Below are 22,823 nucleotides of genomic sequence, written 5' to 3'. Positions count from 1 at the left end.
TATTTGCAGTCACTCCATCTAGATTTGTGTTAAACCATTATTCTAATAATTCCATGAATTTTGTTGGGCTAATTTATGACTTAAATTGGCACAAAAGAAGAATCAAACCTTTCTGGCCCTTGAGATTTCATTCACAGCGAAGGGTGTCAGAAGCAAACCAAATGACACTCATTACCACGTGCCATGTTACCACATCAAAAAAACCCTATGAGCCTTGCAGCCACTTGGCAAAGCATATCAGCATTTCCCCTTGCTTCTGTCAGCCTGGAAATGATAGTGTGTTACCATATTCAGGGTAAATGTTTCATCAGATTGGTATTGCAACCACTAAAAACATCCTTGAACAAATTTGTGATTAGCTGTATGGTTTTATTCCTGTTGTCTCTGCTGCAGGAGGATACTGGGATTAGCAAATGCAGATTTACATCACTGTTTTTCTCCTCAGGTTAACTACAAACTTAATTAAATCCTGCAAAGTACTGACCAAGGGAATAGGGCACATCTCATTTAAAAAATCACACCCATTCTATCATTTATTTTCTGCATTATTTCTACACGAATGTAAATAACACATTTGCTTTCTGAGACTACAGGTTGTTTTTATGATGAGTGTATCCCCTATCCTGTCATCTCTACGGGTAAAAATTGTCCCCTCATAAGTGAACTAACTCCTATCCAAACCTATGATTATCCCAAAACAACCCTGTGAGTACTACAGAAGAAATTCTAGAGACAAACACTTAGAAGAAAATCTGTAACAATGGTTAGACTTTTGATGCATTGCCACCTTGTAATTCTAGAAATGTATTTGTGGACCTTTGTTAAATCCAAACTTTTTCATATGAAAAGAAACAATGCCAGAGCTGATGTCTTTTGCCAATATCACAAGTCAGTCTTCTCTTCCAGTACTGGTTCCATATTATTTACAAAAATTGAATTAAATTTCTTCTTTAGAAGATAAATTTCTATTAAATACTAATGGTAATTTTGCCTTGAAAACACTAAAAGTGACTATTTCTGCAGACACACCTTACTGGAGTGTTTATTTCCATTTTATGGAACGTGTAAGCATTTGAATGCCCAAACCTGCATATTTTAACTAGATATGACCACAGTGTTGGGGGTTTTTTTTGGTATTAAAAATAGCCTGTATATCTTTAGCCTAACAAAGTGCAAAGACTTCAGAAGAGGAACAGAGGTCTGGTTGTTACAGAGCAGACAGGAACTATGGATGATGTTGGTTCAGTTCCTGCTCTGCCACAAACACCTTAGGTAATCCCAAACAGGTCACCAAGCACAGATTCTCATGTGGTAGGGAGGTAGTAAATGACAACAATTTCATTCTGTTTCCTTCCTATGAAACACTATGAGCAGCACAGGCACTGAGGGGATGTGTGTGTCAAAGTCAGAGGCATCTGAGCTGTGTGGTGATACAGACAGACCAGATGAACACCTGAAATGGATGGATGTGCACCTGGTTATCTCCATCAGTAAAGATGCCTCCAACAGCAAAGATATCTACAATGAGAAAATAAAATTCAAAGCAAAAAAAGCTCGCACTTAAAGAAAAGTCAAGATCAGGAATACAGTCAGGCAAAAAATGCCATTTCTGTAACATAACCCATCACACTGTGCTTGGCACTTGAACTTTATGTTGAAATGTTCATTTTAATTGTGGCTGTGAGTGAGGGTTGTGCAATTTTATTAGGAAGCATCTGGTACAGGCAAGGATAAACACATGTGAGAACATGGATACTCCTAAGCAGACATAAAGCAAATGCTTAGTAATGGCAATAACAGATTCTAGTTTCAGCTACTGTGGGGTTCAGATGAGGCCTAAATTAGATCTTTCACTCTTTCCCTAAACTGTTTGTTGCACATGTGTGTCTGAGTTCTGCTAGAAATACACTGCCCTCGTTCACATATATACTGCTCTTAACAGAGACTAGTGGCAATAGCAAATACTACAGTTCTTCTTCTTATCTTTAATACAATGTAATCATCTAATTACATGAAATGCAATGGCAGATATTCTGCCCAAGGAAAACTGATTTAAATACAAACTGCTTAAGATTGAATGTCACTAAAGTACAATTGAATGCTACACATAACCATGTACTCTATTTCAATAAAGTTACTTGGTTTTGTCGACATAAAAGTGAAAAATACACCATGAAATTATTAGAAAAGCTGGGGGGAGGATTAGGTTCTGGATAAGAAAAATGTAGCACCTCAGCATAATACTTTGGTTATGGCAGAGTTTAAGAAATCAAGCACCAAGAGAATATATCACCATGAATTATTGGTATCATGGTATCACCATGATACCAATGGTATCACCAGTTTAACATGAGGTTTTCTGGCTGGAGACAACTTTCATTGTCAGCTGCAGTCTTGCAAGAGCCCATGGAAGTTACATGACCTGCAGACATGTGTGACTCATGCCCTGTGTCATGCTATGAATACCGTACTCAGTACATTTACAGTACTCAGAAAGCTTTGTTCTACTCAAACAAAGCATTTCCTGTTACCTTTCTCTCTGATCCCTTGCCCCACAAGCTGTATTCAACATTAGCACCTCATATTGATAATTCTTCTTTTGGAATAGTGATATACCAGTTGTGTCACCCTGAATTTTTAAGATTTTCTAAAGTCTTCTGAGTTTACATTCTTGTAGGAAACTTTCTCACACAACTTTCTGTAAATAACCTGTTGTTTTGCATTCCTTCACAGAGGTGGAGAAATTTGATGTACTGGTTGTTTGTCCAGTGTCATTGGAGAGGTGGCACATTCACCCTCCAATCCACTGGCACCTTTTGAGAACTATGAATTATTAGAGTCAGAGGAAATAAATTAGTCTCTTCATCGTGACCATAGCTGTGGTGCATTGTTTTTCCTTGTGACCTCTGGTGACATAGTTGTGCACACAATGATTTGTAATAAAGTAATTTCTGTCTCTTTTAAGAGATTATATGTAGATGTTGAGGAGGTTATAATTAGTCATTTCTTATCATAAGAGAGGCTGTTCCTGAAGGATATCACCCCAAATTCAGTAGAAGGTTATGTCAGTCTGTGCAATACAACAGATAGATTTTACTCAGTCTCAGTTTTCATGTCTTGCTGTGGTATAAATATTCCATGCAGGTCCATATGCATTTCCACATTTACTATGGCTCGACCCAGCTCTGTGAAAGTTTTAGCATCCAAGACAAGTAGGAAGGGTGGATCCTTTGGATCAGTCTTCACAACACAGGTCAGAACAACACCTGTGACATACAAATGAAGAATTAGAAACATAGAAAAGTTTCACTAAGCAGAAAAGATAACCCCATCTCAAAGTGGAAGCATCAACCCAACTTTCTTGACTAAGAATATTGAAACTTGTAAGATTTAATACAAAACTCGTGTAACCCCAGCTTTCAGAACGTTGTCATTATTTTACCATCGTCCTCTTCTTTTGCACCAGGTCTGGGAACAAAAACGGGCTCGGATGGCCAGCAGTCATCCTCTCTCCACTGGAGCATTTCCTTTGTCTGGGTATTAAATTTTGCAATCTACATGGTTGTAACAAGAAAAGAAAAATGTCAGTGACCCTGACAGTGGCTTTTTCAAAGGTACAACATGAACAGACTGCTGACAGGGGGGACCAATGCTAAGACTTAAGGCAGGTATCATCACAAGAAAAAAAAACAGGAAAATATTACATTTTGGAGTCACATTTTATGGCAGCATAATCACACAATGTTCTTTTAATTTCATTTCATTAGATTACAATTGCACCTTTCATTTACAGGTGTTTAATAGTTCACAAATGCTAACAGGCCACAAGAGATCCTTCACTGTAAGTAATGCCCCTCACTGCAGAGAGTCCAAGACACAGAATATTTAAGTGACTTGTTCCAAACCACTGAGATTCTGTAGTAAAGCAGGAAACGGGATTTAAACTTGCCATTTTCTAATCCTGTGAGTTATTCTCCTTTTATTGCTACTTCCATATTCCTCAAGGCCTTCTATTGTGCAGTAGGGTACATATGTCAGAAGAAAGGCTGTTCCTAGTGAGGTGTAAAGATCAAACCAGTGAGGCAGACACTGGTGTTCACTGAAGGAACAGAGTGTGGATTTTCATCCCACTGAGTGGCCAAACCAATGGCCAGAGGGGATGCCTGGCATTTTCAGTTCAATTCCATTAAGGCCTTTTCTCTACCCATAGAGATGTAGTTATATTCTTTTCCATTTTGATCTTTAGCCAAAAAATACGTTTACACAGAAGTGAAACTATTCAAATTACTGGAGGAAGAATTAGAAAGAATTCTTTCTTCTAGCCAAGATGACAGCACTTTCACTGACAGACTTTACCTAAGGATTAGGTTGTTGTGCTTGCATTCATTAAATTGCAACTGATGTGAAAAAAGATCCTCCTACCATTATTTTTTATTATATTTGAGTCAAGCAGAGATTATCTACACTGTAAATAATGAACGTGCAAATTTGTTTGAGTTATTGTCAGATGTGTTGCAATAAATTTTCCTGCATCATGCAGAAATCCAGTTTTATTTTGTAATCAGTTGTGGTAATTATATGCAAGAACCAACAGTGACTGCAATTTGTGCTGCCTTGTAGTCACAGAGCAAGAATTGTAAAGAGTGAGTTTGTCCATATAATACTCATACATTTAAATCTTTAATTTACCTTAATTTTATTTAATCTTTAAATCTTAATTAAATACTTTCCCTATTAATCTATTTGTACTCCAGACTGTCTTCTCGCATCATGCACATATAAACAAAGCATTTGCTACCTCTAATAGAGAACTAGCCAGCAAGATATAAAGCTTCCCCAGAATTAGATATTGTTTTAATATTTAAAATTTATTAGGTAGTATTGCAATATCTTATTTTTCTGCTAGGCTTCCTAAAGGGAAAAAAATATTAAATATATACATGTAAATAATACTTCTTTTTCCTACTCTCTCCTTTGTAGTTCCTGGCACATCACAGAAGGTTCAGTCCAATTTAGCAGAAAAGTGAGGGTCTCAGTAGCTATTCAAGAGACTTTCATGGAACATAAAGCTGGAGTAAGAAGCCTGAGATTATGAATACTTTATGAGGGAAATGGTGCAGCATTAATTTATTCTTATGTGAATTTAGGCATTTCATGTTTCTTTGCATGTGAATGGCCCAGCAATGGGAAAACATTGACTTTATAAATATTAATTATACCTTTGTAGGAACTGGACTCCACTGGACTCGTGTTGCAAAGACATACTTGTATTTTTTGCTATTGTAGTCATAGTTGATGCGAGGCAGTTCTATCCCTGTGTAAAATAAAGTTCAAGACTTAGGAACAAGACAAGAGAAAACCTCAAATGTACATCTATATAGACAGACCAATCTTCAGGAAATTTTGCCCTGTAAAAAACCTTGGAATTACTTAATAAAAGTGTTGTATAGACTTGGAATGTCTGAATTTCTAAGAATCTGAAGATGGGTACTAACACAAGTAAGCCAGGGCTGTTAGTTCAAAAGGCAACAATTTTTTATGCTTAGGGATTCATTAGACTGGAATTTATGAGTGTTTTTCTGGTTTGGGTTTTTTTTCTTTTTTTATAAATACATGACGTGAACAACTGGGATAGAATTGGAGGCTACCATTCTAAGAAATTACTTTCACCTTAGGTAATTTTGTATTTACATAATCCTGCTATTATGCCCTGATAAGAGGTTAAAAATACTCTTTCGAAGGCAATCTTTATAAAATGCAGCTAAACTTGAAGTACTACTCATAACAGACTTATTTAACTAAAATTACACTTTTAACAAGTAGATTTGCAAGCCATATTAATATCAGACTTGGAATCCAGTATTAATACAAAACTGGTGTAGCATCAGATATTTAAAGGATCTATCTCACCTTCACATAGTATTTCAGGTTGGCAATAGATGCTTCCATCTTTCTGCTTTACAGCAGTTGCAGTAGAGGGAAGTGTGACTAAATTAGAATCCACTACAGCATCCTGAAAGAGAAAAATGCTGGAAATGTCATGGATCTCTAAAACTGTGCTTCTAAGTTAGATTTTTCATCAGGTTTGATATTAATATTTACAATTTGCAGATTAAATAAATAAGCTTTGAAAAGATCCTTCTTATGGCATTTTAGATTCTGAGGTTTTCATTAGAAATCTTGTTGCACTCAGAGTATTTTAATATAACATAGAATAATTATTTTTAATCCCACTGAGTCCTTAGAAATGTTTAGATACACATGGCTGTGGTACAGAAGTACCATAAATTTGAGAATTTAACAAATGAAGATGAGTTTCAAGGAACATGGTGCCAGTTTTTCACCGAAAGTCACCAACGTTAGGTTTCTGCACCTGCTAAAAATCAAGTGCAAAAATAGGCGTGATATACTCTATAATGTCCTACTGCTGAATTCTTAAGATTGCAGAACAGCTGGTGTGATCCAATACATCCTTTGTCATTGCTGCAGAGCTGTTTCTGAGAAAAGAACAGAGCAGCAATGTTCTAGGATGTAGAAAGAAAAAGTAATATCCATTCCAAAGGCATCAGGCAGAAACTTGCCCAAGTTGCCGGGCAGTATAAAATCTTCCCTGCAAACAATGATGTAAAGTGATGCTTTAAATTAAACTAAAAGATAAAATCTTTTCTCTTCCTCTATATATCACACTTAAATGACATCTTCTAGTTTTAATTGAACCATTGCACCAGTTGGGAGCATGCACGTATTGTATGTGGGTTTCCAGTGAAGTGTAAGAAACAGATTGTGCAAAATCTCATGCCTGCCATTGCAGTAAACAGCCAAGTGGGTCTATCTGCTTCTGTTTGATGGCATTTAAGAAATAATCTCATTGGGAAGAAAATGACATGTTATTCACAGCCCTGTTCTCCAGAGTGGATGGTGTCAGAACCAGGATGCAATCCACACAACCACGTCCAGCTGCCCACTGCCATTTCCCACAGGACGTACAAAACCCAAACCTCCTGCACTCTTTGGGAAATTTACACATAAGGGCTGGCAACTAATAATACACCCATTATTCACACTGATGTATTTTAAATTACCAATCAAAAAACAGGTTAAAAAGTAAATTTCTTTCTACCTTGTCACACTGCAGAGGAACCACAAATCTTCTGCAGGTTGGTATGGAGGTAAGTTTGACATTCTTTTCAAAGTCTTTACTCAGGTTTTTTAAATAAAACATGTCATATAAGCTATTGTCTGTATAGGCAATAATATCAAAAATAATGTGGCCATCCTCTTCATAAGCATTTATATGGTGAAAAAACACCAAAGCATCAGTGTAAAACTTGGTGGACACTTCTTTTTTAGTCTTCCTGTCTATAAAGTGAAACCAAGTCTGAAAGAGAGAAAACATTATTTAAAACCATTCAGAATCAGCAAATAGTTATTTAGAAAACTGTTTTCTAATGGTAACCACCAACATTCTAATCACTGTGTATTTGTACTGACGGATATTAAGAACTCAGGGTTTGCTGCTAGCGGACAAGGGGTTCCAACCTGAAGAAAATGTTTCACACTCCAAATGAGTGTGGAAAAGCTTTAAGCTCATTTTACTGTTGCAAATTACTATTTAGGCTAGGCTGAGGATTGACGTTTTCCAGAAAAACCTGGAAAATCCCCTGCTCTCTTTTTAAGTTAAATAAATCTGCCTTGGTTGAGAGTTTCTGTGGTGGTGGTGCCTTGCACCTCAGCAAGTCTCATGTTTTGATGCCCAGAGCATGTGGAAATAAGATCCTCGGAAAACAATTTTTCCCTCAGTTTCCACTGAAAGACTCTTCCAGTGAAAAATTCTTCTTTTGTTCAGTGCAGGCTTTTCCACCAGTGGGGCTCTCCAGCACATGCAAAGCACCTGGAGCAGATCTCACCCACCACAGACAGAATTTTGTTTGGACCAGGAGCAACTGGATCTGTCTCAGACGCTAGTGCAAATTGGAATTTCTCTGCTAGCACACATTCCTGGTATTTCTAGGAATGCCAAATTATTCTCTCTCTCAAGAGGTTCAGCCTCAGATATTTATTTGAGAAATTTCTGGATATGGGAGATAGTATTCCAAAACATACAGCTTCTAAAAAAAATGTGCAACGTGAAAGTCAAGGTTTGGGGGAAAAAAAAAAAAAAAAGAGTGACTACTGAAATGAATGAACCAGATGAAAAACAGAACAGCGTGGAAGAGGTCACTGGCCTGCCTGATTCCATTGCTCAGAAGCAGGAAAAGTACCTTATCATCCTTATTAAAGGCAAGGCAGGAAGCCCAGGTGACACCTCGGATGTAAGCAGTTGCCATTTTGAGAATATCCAGTCTGAAGGGCTGCTCTATGAAGATAATGTAGTTCTCTGTGATTCCAAAGCTGTGGTAGTAGCTGGGGTGGAGCAGAGTGCGAGAAGGGATGGAGCAAACCACTTCCAGCTGCTTGAAACAAGATTTCTTCTTTCCTTGTTCTGAAGATTAATGATAAAAATTAAAATTCTATTTCTAATGAATTCCATTCTAAACTTGTGCTTGGATTTCTCCCAGGCAGGGAAGAACTGGTTCCTCTCAGTTTTATTTGCATTTTCCTGTTAAGAAAGTGTTTGTTTACTCCTGTAAAATTAACATAGAACTTTGCATGCAGGAAGCAATACAGTGAAGTCACACTGCTGGATCCATTCAGGCACGGTCCCCTTGTCCTGGGATTTGATTCCACTGATTACTGTCTTCAGAAACTCCAGCATGGAGGAGAAATATGTTTAATTAAATCAGCAGCTTTAAAAAGGGGTTCAAATGCCCCTGTGTTTTTTAACTTCTAAGGAGATGTTCCCAAACTTGAGCCCCAGCTAGAAATTGCAAACTGGTCTTTCAGCTGTGAAAGGCCTCGATTGTTCAAGAAGGGACAGGCAACACAATAGCAGCTGATTTTCAACAACACACACCTAAAAAAGGTCTTGAAGGAAAAAGAACAAGGGATTTGCTCTGTGAACAATGCACAGCATTTCAGCAAGGGCCAGTATTGGCCAGGTTAGACAGGAATTAACTCTATATTAGGTTTTATTTGGTATCATGCTTCCACTATAATCATAGTATCATCATTTGAAGAGAAATTTCATTTACAAAGAAATAAAAATTTACAACTTCAAATTATGTGCACTGCCCTGTAGAGAAAATTGGTTTAGAATCTTCATCTAAAAGTAAGGTTCTTCCTACTGAAACACCCTGTTTACACAGTACTCAAGAAGAGCCTTTGTAACAGCACATGCCCAGACAGGCTAAGCAGTTAATATAAAGTTCACAATAAGTTGAAATTAAGAAAATGAACACCATTGCTTACTAGAACAGCTGTATCACCACCCTTACCCTTTGAAGAAAAGAAATTGCTAACAAGTTTCTAGAAAATACCAATTACACATATATCTTACCTGGTACAGAGGAAGGAATCTTAAATAGAAGGTATTTTGTTCTCCCTTTATCAACTATTGAAGTGCCCATGTTGAGAACATTTCCAGCACTGTCATAGTGTGGGTGAGAAGTTGCCAAATTTACAGATACATATTTGTTGTAGTCAACCTAGAAAATGTTGCAATAAGAGATTTGAGAGATGCGTAAGAGAATGAAAATTGGTCTCAGCTAACACCACAAAACCAGCAGATTTTTAGCCCCTTTTACAAATGGCTTTGAAATTTAAATAATTAAACGACAATACTTGTGTAGTTATTCAAATGATCTCCTTATTCAAGGCTAAATCAAGTTACAGAATCTGAATTAGAGCCACCTCTCCCTTGAAGCCACATAACATCAGGGAGGATTAGCTAAGCAAGTTATTCTGCAAATGCCCATTTCACCCTGAAAGCACTTTATTTAACAGAGCTGTCTGGCAATCCGCTGGAGCTAAAAGATTTCTATTTTACCTAAAGTTTGGAAATTGGACTCAAACTGTACTGTGGGCTAGAAAAAAAAGTTCATTGTATATATTTCAATATCTCAAGTTCTCATTTTAATAATTGATAATTGATAATTTTAATTAATTAAAATCTTATATAAGGTCTTTGAATAGTAGTCATATAACTGACCTACTGATTTTTTAATTACGTAAATAATTTTATAACTACAGATACATAATAATGGCAATCACCCAAAATAATCATGTAACTGTGCTATTATTCCTGCAACCTTCCTAGATTATGTACAAGTGAAATTGCTCAAAGCCCAGCTTTTCCCAAACTAAAGACTTAAATTTTAACTCAGGAGTTCTTTCTTAAAAGACATCTTTTATCTTCTGGTGTCTTCACTATTTCACTTTACCACAATTTCAAAGGTAAGGCAACAGTAGAAGAAGAGTATTTTGTGTCCTGAACATGTTAAAGCATCCTTATGAGTCAGCCTGAAATTTATTTATCAGCAGACAAAGAACCAGAATGACAGATGGTGGTTTGTACCTTCTCCAACGTCTCCAGAGTCTGTGGATTAATTTTCCTGATGAAGTTAGTCTCACCAGTAGCATAAAAATCATCCCCAGCTTTCATAATGTTGATCAGACAGTTGTCTGTGAACTCAGGAATGGTGTGAGACAAATAGGAGAATGCCCTGTCCAGAGGGAAATTTCATTAGAGCCACAGAAGGCAGAGCTGCCTTTTCCCCACGTGCAGCACAAGTGACCCTGCAGTGCCACCAACCTGGGGCTGCCTCTCCCTGCTGTGCCCACTCCTGGCAGCTCCCTGCAAAGGGTGGGAAAGCAGAGGAGATGGACTTCTCCAATGCCCTTGGCGTGGGTGAGGGGTAAGGACATGCAAGTAACTGTTTTTGACACACAAATGAGCATCCAGGCCCATTCCCACTGTCAGCTCTAGGACGTGCACTGGTTTAGCAGGACGGCTTAATTATCCACTCTCCTCTGCCTGTCTTGGGAAAATTTGGCCTAGCAGTTCCTACCTAAAAGCTGGTAGGTTTTTCAGCCTCATCAAACAGATGAATTCATAGACTGCCCAATGGAATATTTTTGTTACCAGTGTTATTCCACATCACAATTATGATTTCAAAGATGTAACATCACATAGGCTTGACAGTTTCCTTTATCAGCGTATGATTTCATCACAGTCACTAGAAGCCAAGACAAAGTTGCTGTAACCCTTTTGAACTTAAAATGCCAGAGTTACTCTATTGCTATTGGAAGAGGGAAAAAAAAATCTCATCTCAGGGGAGCAATTTACAACATATCAGCTCTTTTGCAATAACTGTCTGTGTATGTGTCCTTACCAAATATCAGGTTCAAGGTCACCAGAAGAAGTTCAGTGGCAAGAAGGAGAGAAGGGTGACCTATCTGCACTTATTTATGAATCCCTACAGCCAATTTTACAAGACCAAGGATAACATGATGGCCTACACCTCACCTTTCTGTTAAACCACATTTAATCAAAAAGTTTTTCTAATTTTTTGTAGCTATTGATGCTTCTCTTTTTTTTTTTTTTTTTTTTGTTGAATAGACTTTGTATTAATACCTTCCCCATCTCTAAATGTTTTCCTTTCTTGCTGCTTCTTCCCTTACAGAGTATCAAAATATTTCACTAACTGGAGAAAGAAAGGGTTTGTTTTCTATATAATCTACTTGTGTTACTGAATAAAGCAGCAAATATTGGTGATAAAATGAATTTAAGATACTTGCCTTAGACTAACCCATAGGCAGTTCATATCTCTTGGCCTTTTCAATATTTAGCAATTGTAAATTTACAAATCAACTGCTGTATTTGTACATATGTGTCAAAGGTAAACAGAAAGACATCTGTGCTGAAGAGAGAAGTAGATAGAAGAATCTTCTTGGGAAAAACATTGCTTACTTGGCAAATATGTTTTTGCATGGATCTGGATAAACCATAGTCCCAAACTCAGACACCATGATTCTGTTTGCTTCTATGTTACAGTTGTACGTGTCACTTCGGAGATATTTACTTCTGTAGTAAACTTCACCTGAGGAAGAACAAACAGGTCTCAATCACATTTTATACTTAGTCCTTCAAAAAATTAGCACAGGTAGAGCCAGAGTTTCTCAAGCAGCTAACAATAGTTTGGAATGAAACCAACAATATCCCCAACTGCCTGTTTTAAAGGCTTTATGGCTGCTGAGATTGGTAACAATTTGTCAAGATTTCCTGACTCCCACTACTAATACTGGAGAACTTTTGAGGGGAAAGGAGGGGTTTGGATAAACTGTTCCAGAAAATAAAACTATGTGTGCAAAAATGATTAATTATACAATCCATTTACGGGTGGTGAAAAATCTCTTGTATTGGCAAACTTTAGTCATGGGAGTAACAGATTGCTTGATGGAATCAACACTTTAATGAATACTTGAACTAACTGAGCTCTGTTTGCTTTAGGTAAGTAAGATATACTGGCAATTTAAAGAACACTGATTATTTCTTTATAAGTTATTTTGTTATGGATGTAGAGCTGGACAGGCTAGAGATCCTGCAATGGCATTAAATGCTTCCAATCATAGAAATGGGAACTAAAAAGTAAATACTAGGATTAGAGGATAACAGGAGTAAATCCCTTTTTTTTTAATAGATACATATTTTTTGCCACAAGAATCCAGGTGTAAACCATCCTGTCTCACACTGTGTAACAGCTGAATAGGTGAAAAATGTTTTAACTGAAAAAAAAAATTGAATTGTTTAGGGTAGATAGCTGCCTGTTCTTCCTCCATAAGGATGACAAGCAAGAGGAGGGACTGTAGGGTGTCAAATACACTGAGGTTTGACATGTGCAGTGACACAGTGGCCCAGTTTCTCTCCTGGCAGCTGTTAGAGCTGCAACCAAATCCCAAAAGGGGAGTGCTGGTCCTCCCTGAAACTGGGCTGTTCATCCACAGCAGAAGAGCCTCTAGGCACCACAGCCCTTGTACTGATCCATGGGAAACAACAGAGGTTTTCTTGGCCCGGGTGGAAGGTGAAGGCTGCCCTGCAGTGACCTGCTCAGGACTGGGTTTGTGCTGTGCTGGGGTGACAACAGCACTGAACTTCAGCACTGCAGAAGGAAGGACAAGTAACATCTCCCTGCAAACAGCCCTGCAGAGACATTCCAGCTGCTGCTGTGAAGGGTGAGGTGTCAGGGAGTGTGTGGAGAGACTTCCCCCATAGCAGTTCCCCCTCACACAGCACTCTGCAGACAAAACCCACAAGACCCCAACCCAACCAGGAACAGAATTAGCAACGTAAGGCACCAAAATGTGGGTTGTTGAGTTCCTTTCAATCCAATGTGCAACAACTTACCATTTTTAAACGTAAAGCTGTGCAGCAGAGCCAGGCCATCAAACCAGTGGTTGTACTTGGTGTCCCCTATGGTGTGCATCCCTGGGCCATTTCGGAGCAGCATCCCTTGCAACCATGTGGGCAGCTGCCCTATAAACAGAAAGGAGTTACTAGTGCCCATTCATTTAGGCAAGGAGAATGTTGCAGGATAGTTTTCCTAAAGGTAGAGGCTTCATGTAGTCAGACAGACTGTAGGTGTGTTGAGATTTGCAGTACCATATAATTATATTGGAGTTTGGGTTAACTAATATTTCCCCTATTCAAAAATGTGGCACTAGTGACATTCTGCATGACTATTGCTATCGGAGATTACTAAAATAAAATGAGATTGCTGGAATGTAATTTGTTAAGTATCAGGAAGTAAATAAAATTGGACCTTTCCTTGCTGCATTCATATTTTACAGTGATATATTTAAACCCTTCTACTCGTGCCAGAAAAAGCTCGAGCTTATCAGAAATAAACATATTTTATTGGTTATATGATTTGCATTGGCTTTCAGCACATCAGCTTAGACTTCAGGCTAAATTAATTCCACTAAAATTTCATTAATTAGATTACACAGCATAATATAGTGTCATTTGGGAAGTGCTTTTGTGACACTAGTCATAATGTAGTGTTTTGTACACAAATAAAGTATAGGATAAAGTAAAGCATAGTACTGGAAATGTATAAGTGCTGTTGAGACTTGAATCATAATTGCTTCTCATCAAATCCCTGCGAGAAATGCATCACCTACCACTTAAATAACAGAACAATAACAATTAAAGAATGTCAATAGGTTTAAAGAGATTAAAAAAGGCATATCAGATATTAAATAAAAAGCTTGACTTGCTTCTTTGTGCATATGACTCTTGAGGGAACATTTAGGTTCACATACTTCTTCTCCACACAATTCCTGCACTGGGTATTGCCTTTGCGTAAAAAGCTCTTCAGAACTTATATTTCTCCTTATCATTTAGTTTGTGATTCCACACTGATTATGATGACACACTTTCTTGTGAAAACCCCTTTACAAAAGCTAGAAATGTCCTCCTATGCACCTTAAAAATTAACTCGTTCCAACCCCTGCTTTGGGCAGGTCTGCTAGACCAGGTTGCTCAAAATGCCATCCATCCTGGCCCTGAGCAATAATTCCAGAGATGGGGCAGAATCATTAGAGCATAACTCTATTAGGGTTACAGTTCTGGAAAACATGAGGTACATAAAAAATTGACACAATGGAAGAACTTTCATCATCATCATTATTGTTGTTGTTGTTGTTATTTTCTAGAAGAGCCTGGAAAACCAAACCTTACTTCCCTTTCTAACACAAGAAATTCCAAGGCAATAACTATTGTATATTTTTATATATGATAGTTTTGCTGGGAAAGGTAAGAAAGGGAAAATGATCTTTTTAAAGCACTGTGGCCTTAATTCAGCTTCTGAAATTTCTGGTGCAATTCCATATAATTTCAGGAGGAAAAAGGAGCAAAGGGTCAACTAGTGAGGTTTTCAGATAATTCATCTTAGATGGAATTAAGCATTCCTGGAAATCACACTGGGTACCAAATCAACATCCAAAAGTGCTTATACAGCTTTAAAAATGTGGACTTTATTCTTTTCTGTAATGGATGAGGACACAATAGTGACACAGTGAAATCCCCAAATATTTGGACATTTATTAACTATGGTAACAATAGAATCTCCGAAAATCAGAAAATCATACATGGGTTAAATTGCAGCTGATGTCAGAAGCAGTGTACAGATTGAGTAACAAGGAGCCAAAATACTGGCAGAGCTCAGGACTACCAAAATATTTGAAGGGGTCGTGGTTCTCTTTTCTTTAGCAAAGAAGGAATGTCTTGCATTATAACTTTACCTTCTGAAATATGCAGCCTTCGTTCAAATAAACTATTGCATAATACAGATCAGATCTGATAAGTTGTTTGTTTGCAAATAACTTCAAATGTTTTATAATAAGTTGTTATCTTGGAAAAAGAAATTGAAAGGCATAAACCCATAAAAGCATGAAATAATTCAAAGGCACTAAAACAAAGCACTTTGTCTGACTTGACACAAAATCTTTTCCAATTCAGCCACGAAACTGAACAGCAACAAAGCCCCGCAAATTTTAAGTTTTGTACTTGGGAATGGCAGATTCCTACCATTTCTTGGACTACATATCACAAACAACAGAGCCAAGATTTACTAAGAAGGGGCTCCCAGTAACAAACCTCTCCTGTAGCTGTAGGGAAAAAAAGTCTTCTGTAAAGTAAAAGAAATCGGGAAAAACAACGGGTTGGTCGAGTGTCATCCCAAGCCTAGAGAGCCACTTTAAACTGCGTCACCGAAGGATAGTCCGCAGTTTCTCCTGGGTTATCTTCTTTTTAACGCTACCCTGTGGCATCCTGTCCTGCTACTTTGCCACTTAGGAGTGCCACCAGTGAAGAGCCCCGATTTTAGAGCCCGTCCCCAGGAGCCCCGGGAGAGCGGAGGGCAGGGAAGGGTTACAGAGGAGAAAGCGAAAGTGGGAGCAGAGCCATGGGGGAGGGGGCGTCCGAGATCCCGGGCTCTCCCTCAGCACCAGCTTCAGTGAGTCCTGTTCAAACAGACTTTCGAAAAGTACACAGAAATGCTCATGGAATGAGAAAAATCCCGCAGTAGGGTCACAAATATTATCTGAGATCAGTCCTTTAAACAAAATTCCCTTGCACCTCTCTCTCAGTTTCCCTTTCGGGTGAAGAAGAGTCGCAGTTTTTACGGATCGGAAAACACCAAAATAGCGGCTGGTTTTACAAGAGATTTTCTTTCACTTACCCTGCACCTCAGCTTTTATGGGCTCTGGGTGCTCTTCCTTATTCCTGCCAAATAGCGTATCCATCTCCGATGAAATCCCCCGCGCCCGCGCTCCGCCCGGCCGCTCCTGCAGGCGCCGTTGTCCCCCCCAGTCTGGGCTGAGAGCGGCTCTTTCCTGTTACATATAAAGATAAGGTCAAAGTGCAGCGCGAGCTGGTGGCCGATGGCTTATAGATTGACTATTTATAATAGCTGATCTTTAATCCCTAGAACATACACTCTAATTCGTGCGCATTCGTATTAAAATTAACTCTTTCGCTAGCTCGAAGGGGAAGTAAATGCGTTGACTCTGCTGTTTGCTCCTTAGGAACCCGGCAGAGGGAGGCAGGCACACCCAGGGGACAGCTGGAGTGGCTGAAACATCACCTGCATCTTTCCAGGTAACTGTTAAACACTGCTAGGGATGCTTGTCCCATTGTCTGGTAGGGAGAGGAAAAGAAATCTCTGCTCACTGTTTTGGATTTGGCATTTTGGGAATGACAAGGGATGCTTGTCCCATTGTCTGGTATGGAGAGGAAAAGAAAAGAAGTCTCTGCTCACTGTTTTGGATTTGGCATTTGGGAATGACTTCAGAGCAAGGGATCATCCTTTTCTTTTCATTCTTTGATTTTAAACTGGGCTGTTCTGTAAATTAGCAAATTATCACCACAGAATAGTCATGTGGTGTATTTCTTTATGTGCAAGCTGTTCCAGAGTCAATTGAATGGCACATCTTTGAACTAAATATCTTATCACTCTACCATATTCTCCCATATGTGACCCAAATCCACCTATGAAAGTATGGCAGGATTCCATAAAACTAAGGCAGTTTTTTAACTTCATGCTTTTGTTTCTAGATAAGGTACTTAACTGAGTTCAATGTTGTTAATTTTAAAATCCTCTGGAAGGAGAATTATTTCAATATAAAGCATGTGATTGCAGAGTAAATCTTAGGCTCCATTGACCATGAAGGATAAAGAAAATCGTTGCACAATTATATATTATGCAATTTCATATGGGTTACCCTAAAATCCGATTTTTTTCAGCTGAATCACCATTGTTCTCAAAATGTTTAACATCACTTCTTAAGACTGACTGATCTCTTAGAACTATAACAATTATTTTATTCAAAACACAGTTTTTGCTATAGACTTTTCTGACACATTTATTATACATTGTTCCTCTTCTCCAAACCTCCTGTCTGTTTGATGGCTGATCTTCACTCCGGGAGATCATCAGGACAGCGTGCCTTGGTCTCTTTTTGGAAAGCACTGACAGAAGCAGATGATAACAAAATAAAAACCCAGATTAGAAGAGAAAATATAAGGTCTTTTTTTGAATTAGTAATACCAATACTAATACTAAAGAGCAGAATTGAGCCACAAGGCTGTAGGAGATGAAGGGGATCAAAATCCACAAATATATGGAGATACAAACACATAGACATGCATATCCACCATACATATGCATGTGGGTACTTGGACGTGTGTGAGAGTGTGTGTGTGCATTGAGATGTTGATTTACTTTATACACAAAGCCAAGTAAGGGGTTTTTCAGCAATGTTAGGGACTAAAAAGGATCTGGCAAAAAACCAAAGCTGCCCAACTCTACTCTTGCTAAGCCATGGGGACTTCTTCTCTCTCCACAATGTTCAGTTTTGCTGTAATATGTTTGTTTCAGTGCATCCTCATCCATTTATGTCTGCACTCTTACTGCTGTAGTTTTAATTATCTGACCTGTGAGATGTCTAATCTGTAGTGATATTAAGATTTCCATGGAGCAAGTAAGCAATAAAAAGATTAATTCAAACCTCTTCTGCCTCCTCCACACCAAGTGTTCATGTAGGTTAAGGGTCAGCCATGATGAAATAATTGGAAGCCTTGTTAAAAGTTGTCTGAATGGAAGAACAAGGAGCTGCAGATATCCAACAGCTTCTGAAATCAACCTAAATGTGCTTGGTAGCTAATTTTAAGTGTCTGTGACTGAAAGTTTTGTCTCGTATGTTGTACAACTTAAATAAACAAGCTTTATGGAAATAGTTTTTCCTGCTTGTCAGTAAAAAATACTTCATTTACCAGCAAAAATTTTTTTGCTGTTTTCATCACACTAATGACAAATAAGCAGTTTAGTACAGTATGTGGAGATTAATTTTTTTGCCAACTGTGTGATTTCCCCTCTTTTTACAGTGAAATGGCAAAATATCAAAGCATTGATTTGCAATTATAATGTGTAATTATAAACAGCAGAGGATGTGGATTAGGTGATTTTTCTAATTTTATTATTTCACAATGTTCCTTCTCGTTGCAAAACCCTTCAAATATAAACCTTCCCCCAACCAAAATTCCCATTTCTCTCCAGAGTCTCCTCTCTGTATTCACCCCTCATGACAAGTCACCAGCTCCCCACCACATGCAGATTTGTTTCACTGTATTTCTCTCTGTGCTAAACAACTATGCTGAAGGCCACAAGCTGTTTCCTCTTGGGCCCTTTCTCACTTTCACTTTCCTCCAGTCTCTGCATGTCCTGAGCTTCTCTCCCAGCCTTTAAAAGGGCCATGAAGACATTTTTGGAGGCTGGAGGTTGCATTTTGGGTGTGGTTAATCTAAACACAGCCTTCCAAGGCAGCAGAGCTTGTTAACTGCATTTCTAGTACAACAATAATGACATTGACGTGTGCCTACCTTTGTACTTTTGGTTCACTTAGCAAGAAGCAAGTTATTGCTTTACAAATCACAGAGAGACCAATAAAATTCCTTATCTCTATTGTACTTATTTTAATCTCAGTCTTTTGCTTGTAGAAATTGAGTTCTAATTAAAGCCCATTAACAAAGGTCAAATTGATTTGACATATATGACTTTTAAGCTGTGCTAAGAACTTTCAGCTATCAACAGTTATCTATTACTAACAAATAAAACTCCAATAGCAAAACTGATATGAACTTAGGAGTTGTTTTTGCTGAAATCACACTGATTGCTCTCTCACTATCTAGAAACACAAGTTCTTATCTTTGTTAAATACTCTTTTATTGGCATGACTTCATTTCACAAAACTGCCACCAGACTATTTAGAAACACGCCACTTGCACTGTCCAGATGTAATTGCAAACATAAATTACTAATGTAGTTTGTTCAAATTTAAATAACAATAATTTCCCTATATTATTCTGACCAGGTATTATTTAGGTCAAAACTGTTATATCATTTGGACAAAAGTAACTGTTTTTCTGAGATTTTAATTTCCTTTTTAAGATTTTAATTTTGGGGAAGGGGAGTTTTTTCTGGGATTTCACAATTTCTTTGATAAACAGAAGTATTGCTTGTTTTTCTACAGTCATAGATTTAATACCTACCATGAGAAATACATAAAATAAATACATAAAGTAACTTAATATTAAAACTCTTCAAGTGCTGAGGCACGGAACTGCTGGCCTACCAATACTGGTATCCATCAGACTGAGACTGCCCAGTGATCATAAAGCCCAAATATTTAAACACTAGACATTAAAACAAATAAACAACCACAGTGTCCACATAAAATTCCTTGCTGTAAGACTTCTATAATCTCATTTGCACCTTTCAACATCCCTATTTACATGTTTTAATATGTAAATTATACAGTTCAGTCAAGTGTTTTCAAGTGGGCAGAATGACAATGTGAAGGTTGATACTCAGTTCCATGACTGAAGGTGTAGAAATGGGGTCACAAATGGGTACAATGACAGAAATTAATGTTGCTGCTCTATCCTACCTAGTAGCCTACTGTACATCTTTGGGGGAACATAAAGAAAAACTCAAAAGGACTGCTTTGTGCTTTTAGCAAATGGCAACTGAGTGTAGAGGGCTTAGCACAAAAACAGTGTTCCTGAACAGAGAGGCTGCTGGGCCTCCAATCCTCTCATTATGGGAATTATGAAGCTGATCTCTCTTGTAAGCTGCTGGATATCTTCTCGTACGAGACATTATCAATGAAAACAACTTGTAATAAATCTTTTTTCCCCTCTTTGTTTCCATGCCCTGTAAGCTCTGAAATAGCTCATAATAAGCAGAAGAAAAATGTGTAATTAAATAAAATAAAATAAAACAAACAAGAGGTGGAAACTGAAACACCTTAGAAGTCTGGCCAGCTTTACACTTGTGGAAATCTGGAGAGACTGCAGACACAATGGCTGTAAATGATGGCTGTAAATTCAGATCCAAGCAATTTATTTTACCTCTGTGTGTGCTGGGCAAAGTTCAGTCCATTTGTATCTACCAGTTAATGTTTTACTCAAAGAGGGCACCTTTAATGCTTTGAACAGTTCTCTAATTAAGACATTAGGGCAATGGCAGATCTAAATTGTGCCACTTAGTCAAACATGATCACAAGGACATATGAGGTATCATCAGGTTCTTGAGATAGTTCTGCTCCTTTCCGAGTGAGCTTGGGGCTCAATTTGGCCTTCAATAACCCCAGCTCAATAAATGTTCTTATGGGGCCCACTTATCCCCTTCTTCCTAACAGTCAAAGTTCTGCTCTGCAGGCAATAACACAGGGGAAAGAGCTGGGAAAGAGACAGGGACTGAGGCATCAACTGTGGCAGTGAGGAGAGGCCAGCTATGAGCCTAAAGGCAATGCCAGACAATTCCAAGGGGACGGTTCCTATGAGAAGACCCTCAGGGACTTATCCAGGTGAAGACTTATCCAAGTAACTATACACATCTTATAAACAGAAATTATGTTCAAACCAACAGCTCCTGAATGTTGGTCCTTTATCCTGACCCCATTATGGCAGGCATGAACATCTAATTTAATTATTACACCCTGTACAGATAAGAATTGTTTTCCCTGTTTTTATAAACAAGATAACATCAAAATTGCAACTTGGCAGGGATCACTGGTAAGTTCAACGAGTTGCCTCATGGAAAATTAGACAGTAGAAGCAACAACAAGACCAAACCCTTTTCAGTCAGCAATAACCGGGTCTCACCATCAGGATAAGCAGCACAGGAGAGCAAGGAAGGAAGTTGTGATCCACCTTCTTAAACTAATTGGCAAATGAGCATTTTTAAAGCCAGCTGAAGAGATGGAAGGTGTAGGTCTAGTTGTAAGTGTAGGTGTAGGTGTAGGTGTAGGTGTAGGTGTAGAGGTAGAGGTAGAGTCTCCTCAGAACTCAGTACTTCCTACCTATCAGGGTAACAATGTTCTTCACACTGCAGAAGTTTACATGACACAGTAAAATGAACTACTCATAATCTTGTCTCAAGTTCATGATACCTGAAAATAATCTTCTTTTCTACCTCAAAGTCAAAGCAATGGAAATAAGTTTTCCATTTTTATGTTTACTCAATTAATAGAACACAGAGGTGTTTATATTCCTGATAAAAATCTATATATTAGATTCAGTAATATTCAGGAATGAAAAGATGGTAATATCCTCCTATAGAGAGTAAATTTACTTGCTCTTCCTCAAGGCAAATGAACAACAGCCAAATGAACAGGGGTGTGATTTATTCCTTCTCTTTGGCAGCTCTTCACTTCCTGAATTCTTCAAATCTAGCACTTTATGGTCTCTATTATGGATTGTCAAGCTATTCTGCAGTGCTGCAGTTTGAATCACAGGACATTCTCAGGCTGTCATGATGCAGCTGTGATCTGTGATCTGCACTGGGTACAGACCAGGACCACTCCGAAGTCAATGACTTCTGGCATAAGAAAGCTATTTTAAAAAATATTTCTGTTGAGGAAGAATGCAAAAGACAAGTTTCCCACAAGAAGGTAAGTTCAAGGAGCACTGTTTACCTGACATCAAATGAGTTCTTACTTAGGAGTGAAAAGGGTTTTCAGAAGTTTCTCTCTTCCTGGAGACCCTAGCTGCTAATTTTGATGCTTTCAAAGCAGTATTTTCTTTTCATGTAAATGCTTTTCTCATTCTTGTGGTAAACAATAAACTGACAGAATACTTTCCTGGCACTGAAGTATAAAAAGTCAACAAACTGCCAAAGAGGGAAATTGTCTTTCTTCCACTCTCCATCTGCTGCAGGCAGCTGAAGAGTAACTTATAGCAACCGTAGATTAGGAAAAAAATGCACATTGCTATAGAAATTGCCAACAGTAGACTCACTTGAAGAGCTTGGCTTTATTTGTAGACATTTCCAAACATTATTTGTTCTTTTTCAGGGCCTATTTCAAAATCCATCAATGCCAGAGACAAGACTTCCATTAATTTCAATGCCTTTGGAGCAGATTCACAGGGGAGAGCCTGTGGCATGCTCAGCCCTGGCATTTTTAGTATGTTCATGTAGTCAGATTCCAGCAGCAGAGAAAGAACTGGACAATGCTACAGAACACATTCATCACAAAAGTGAGCTCCTACTGGAAATGTCTGTATCACCAAGCCAGTGCATTTAAGTACAGTCTCCTTCATCAGCCTGTGCTTTCAGAAACAGGCTGTGCTTTTCTTATCTAGAAGGATAAAGTGGGAGGGCTGGATGCCAGCTCCTGTGAAGCCTGGCAAGTCTGCAGGGCCCAGGAAGAAGCAGGGAGTCTGGAGAAAGCATCATGCAAAAATACAGTAGCCAACTAACTTAAATGCATCTGCCCTCATCTCTGACTGCTACAACAGCTTGAATATAAAACACTTGGATTGGATGTTCCCAAACTGAAGCCTGTGAAGATTTTTATGGGGCCTGAAAGGGATTCCTAATTTG

The 22,823-nt window shown here is 38.3% G+C and overlaps 1 protein-coding gene across 1 annotated transcript; it reads right to left on the bottom strand.

The window, feature by feature from the left end:
* Positions 1-506: 506 nt before the first annotated feature.
* BCO1 (beta-carotene oxygenase 1) lies at positions 507-16,258 on the bottom strand. The gene is made up of 11 exons (XM_053953214.1): positions 16,119-16,258; positions 13,283-13,411; positions 11,849-11,978; positions 10,454-10,601; positions 9,437-9,584; positions 8,262-8,482; positions 7,121-7,378; positions 5,911-6,013; positions 5,220-5,314; positions 3,443-3,554; positions 507-3,266 (listed from the first exon to the last, which is right to left on the bottom strand). Exons 1-11 carry the CDS (start codon positions 16,180-16,182, stop codon positions 3,094-3,096), a joined length of 1,581 nt encoding a protein of 526 aa, XP_053809189.1. The 5' UTR covers positions 16,183-16,258; the 3' UTR covers positions 507-3,093.
* Positions 16,259-22,823: the final 6,565 nt, after the last annotated feature.

Source organism: Vidua chalybeata, chromosome 11, assembly GCF_026979565.1.
Source record: "Vidua chalybeata isolate OUT-0048 chromosome 11, bVidCha1 merged haplotype, whole genome shotgun sequence".
Taxonomy (NCBI): Eukaryota; Metazoa; Chordata; class Aves; order Passeriformes; family Viduidae; genus Vidua; species Vidua chalybeata.
Note: the sequence above shows the minus strand (reverse complement) of the source record. Positions and strands in the feature narration are given on the sequence as shown.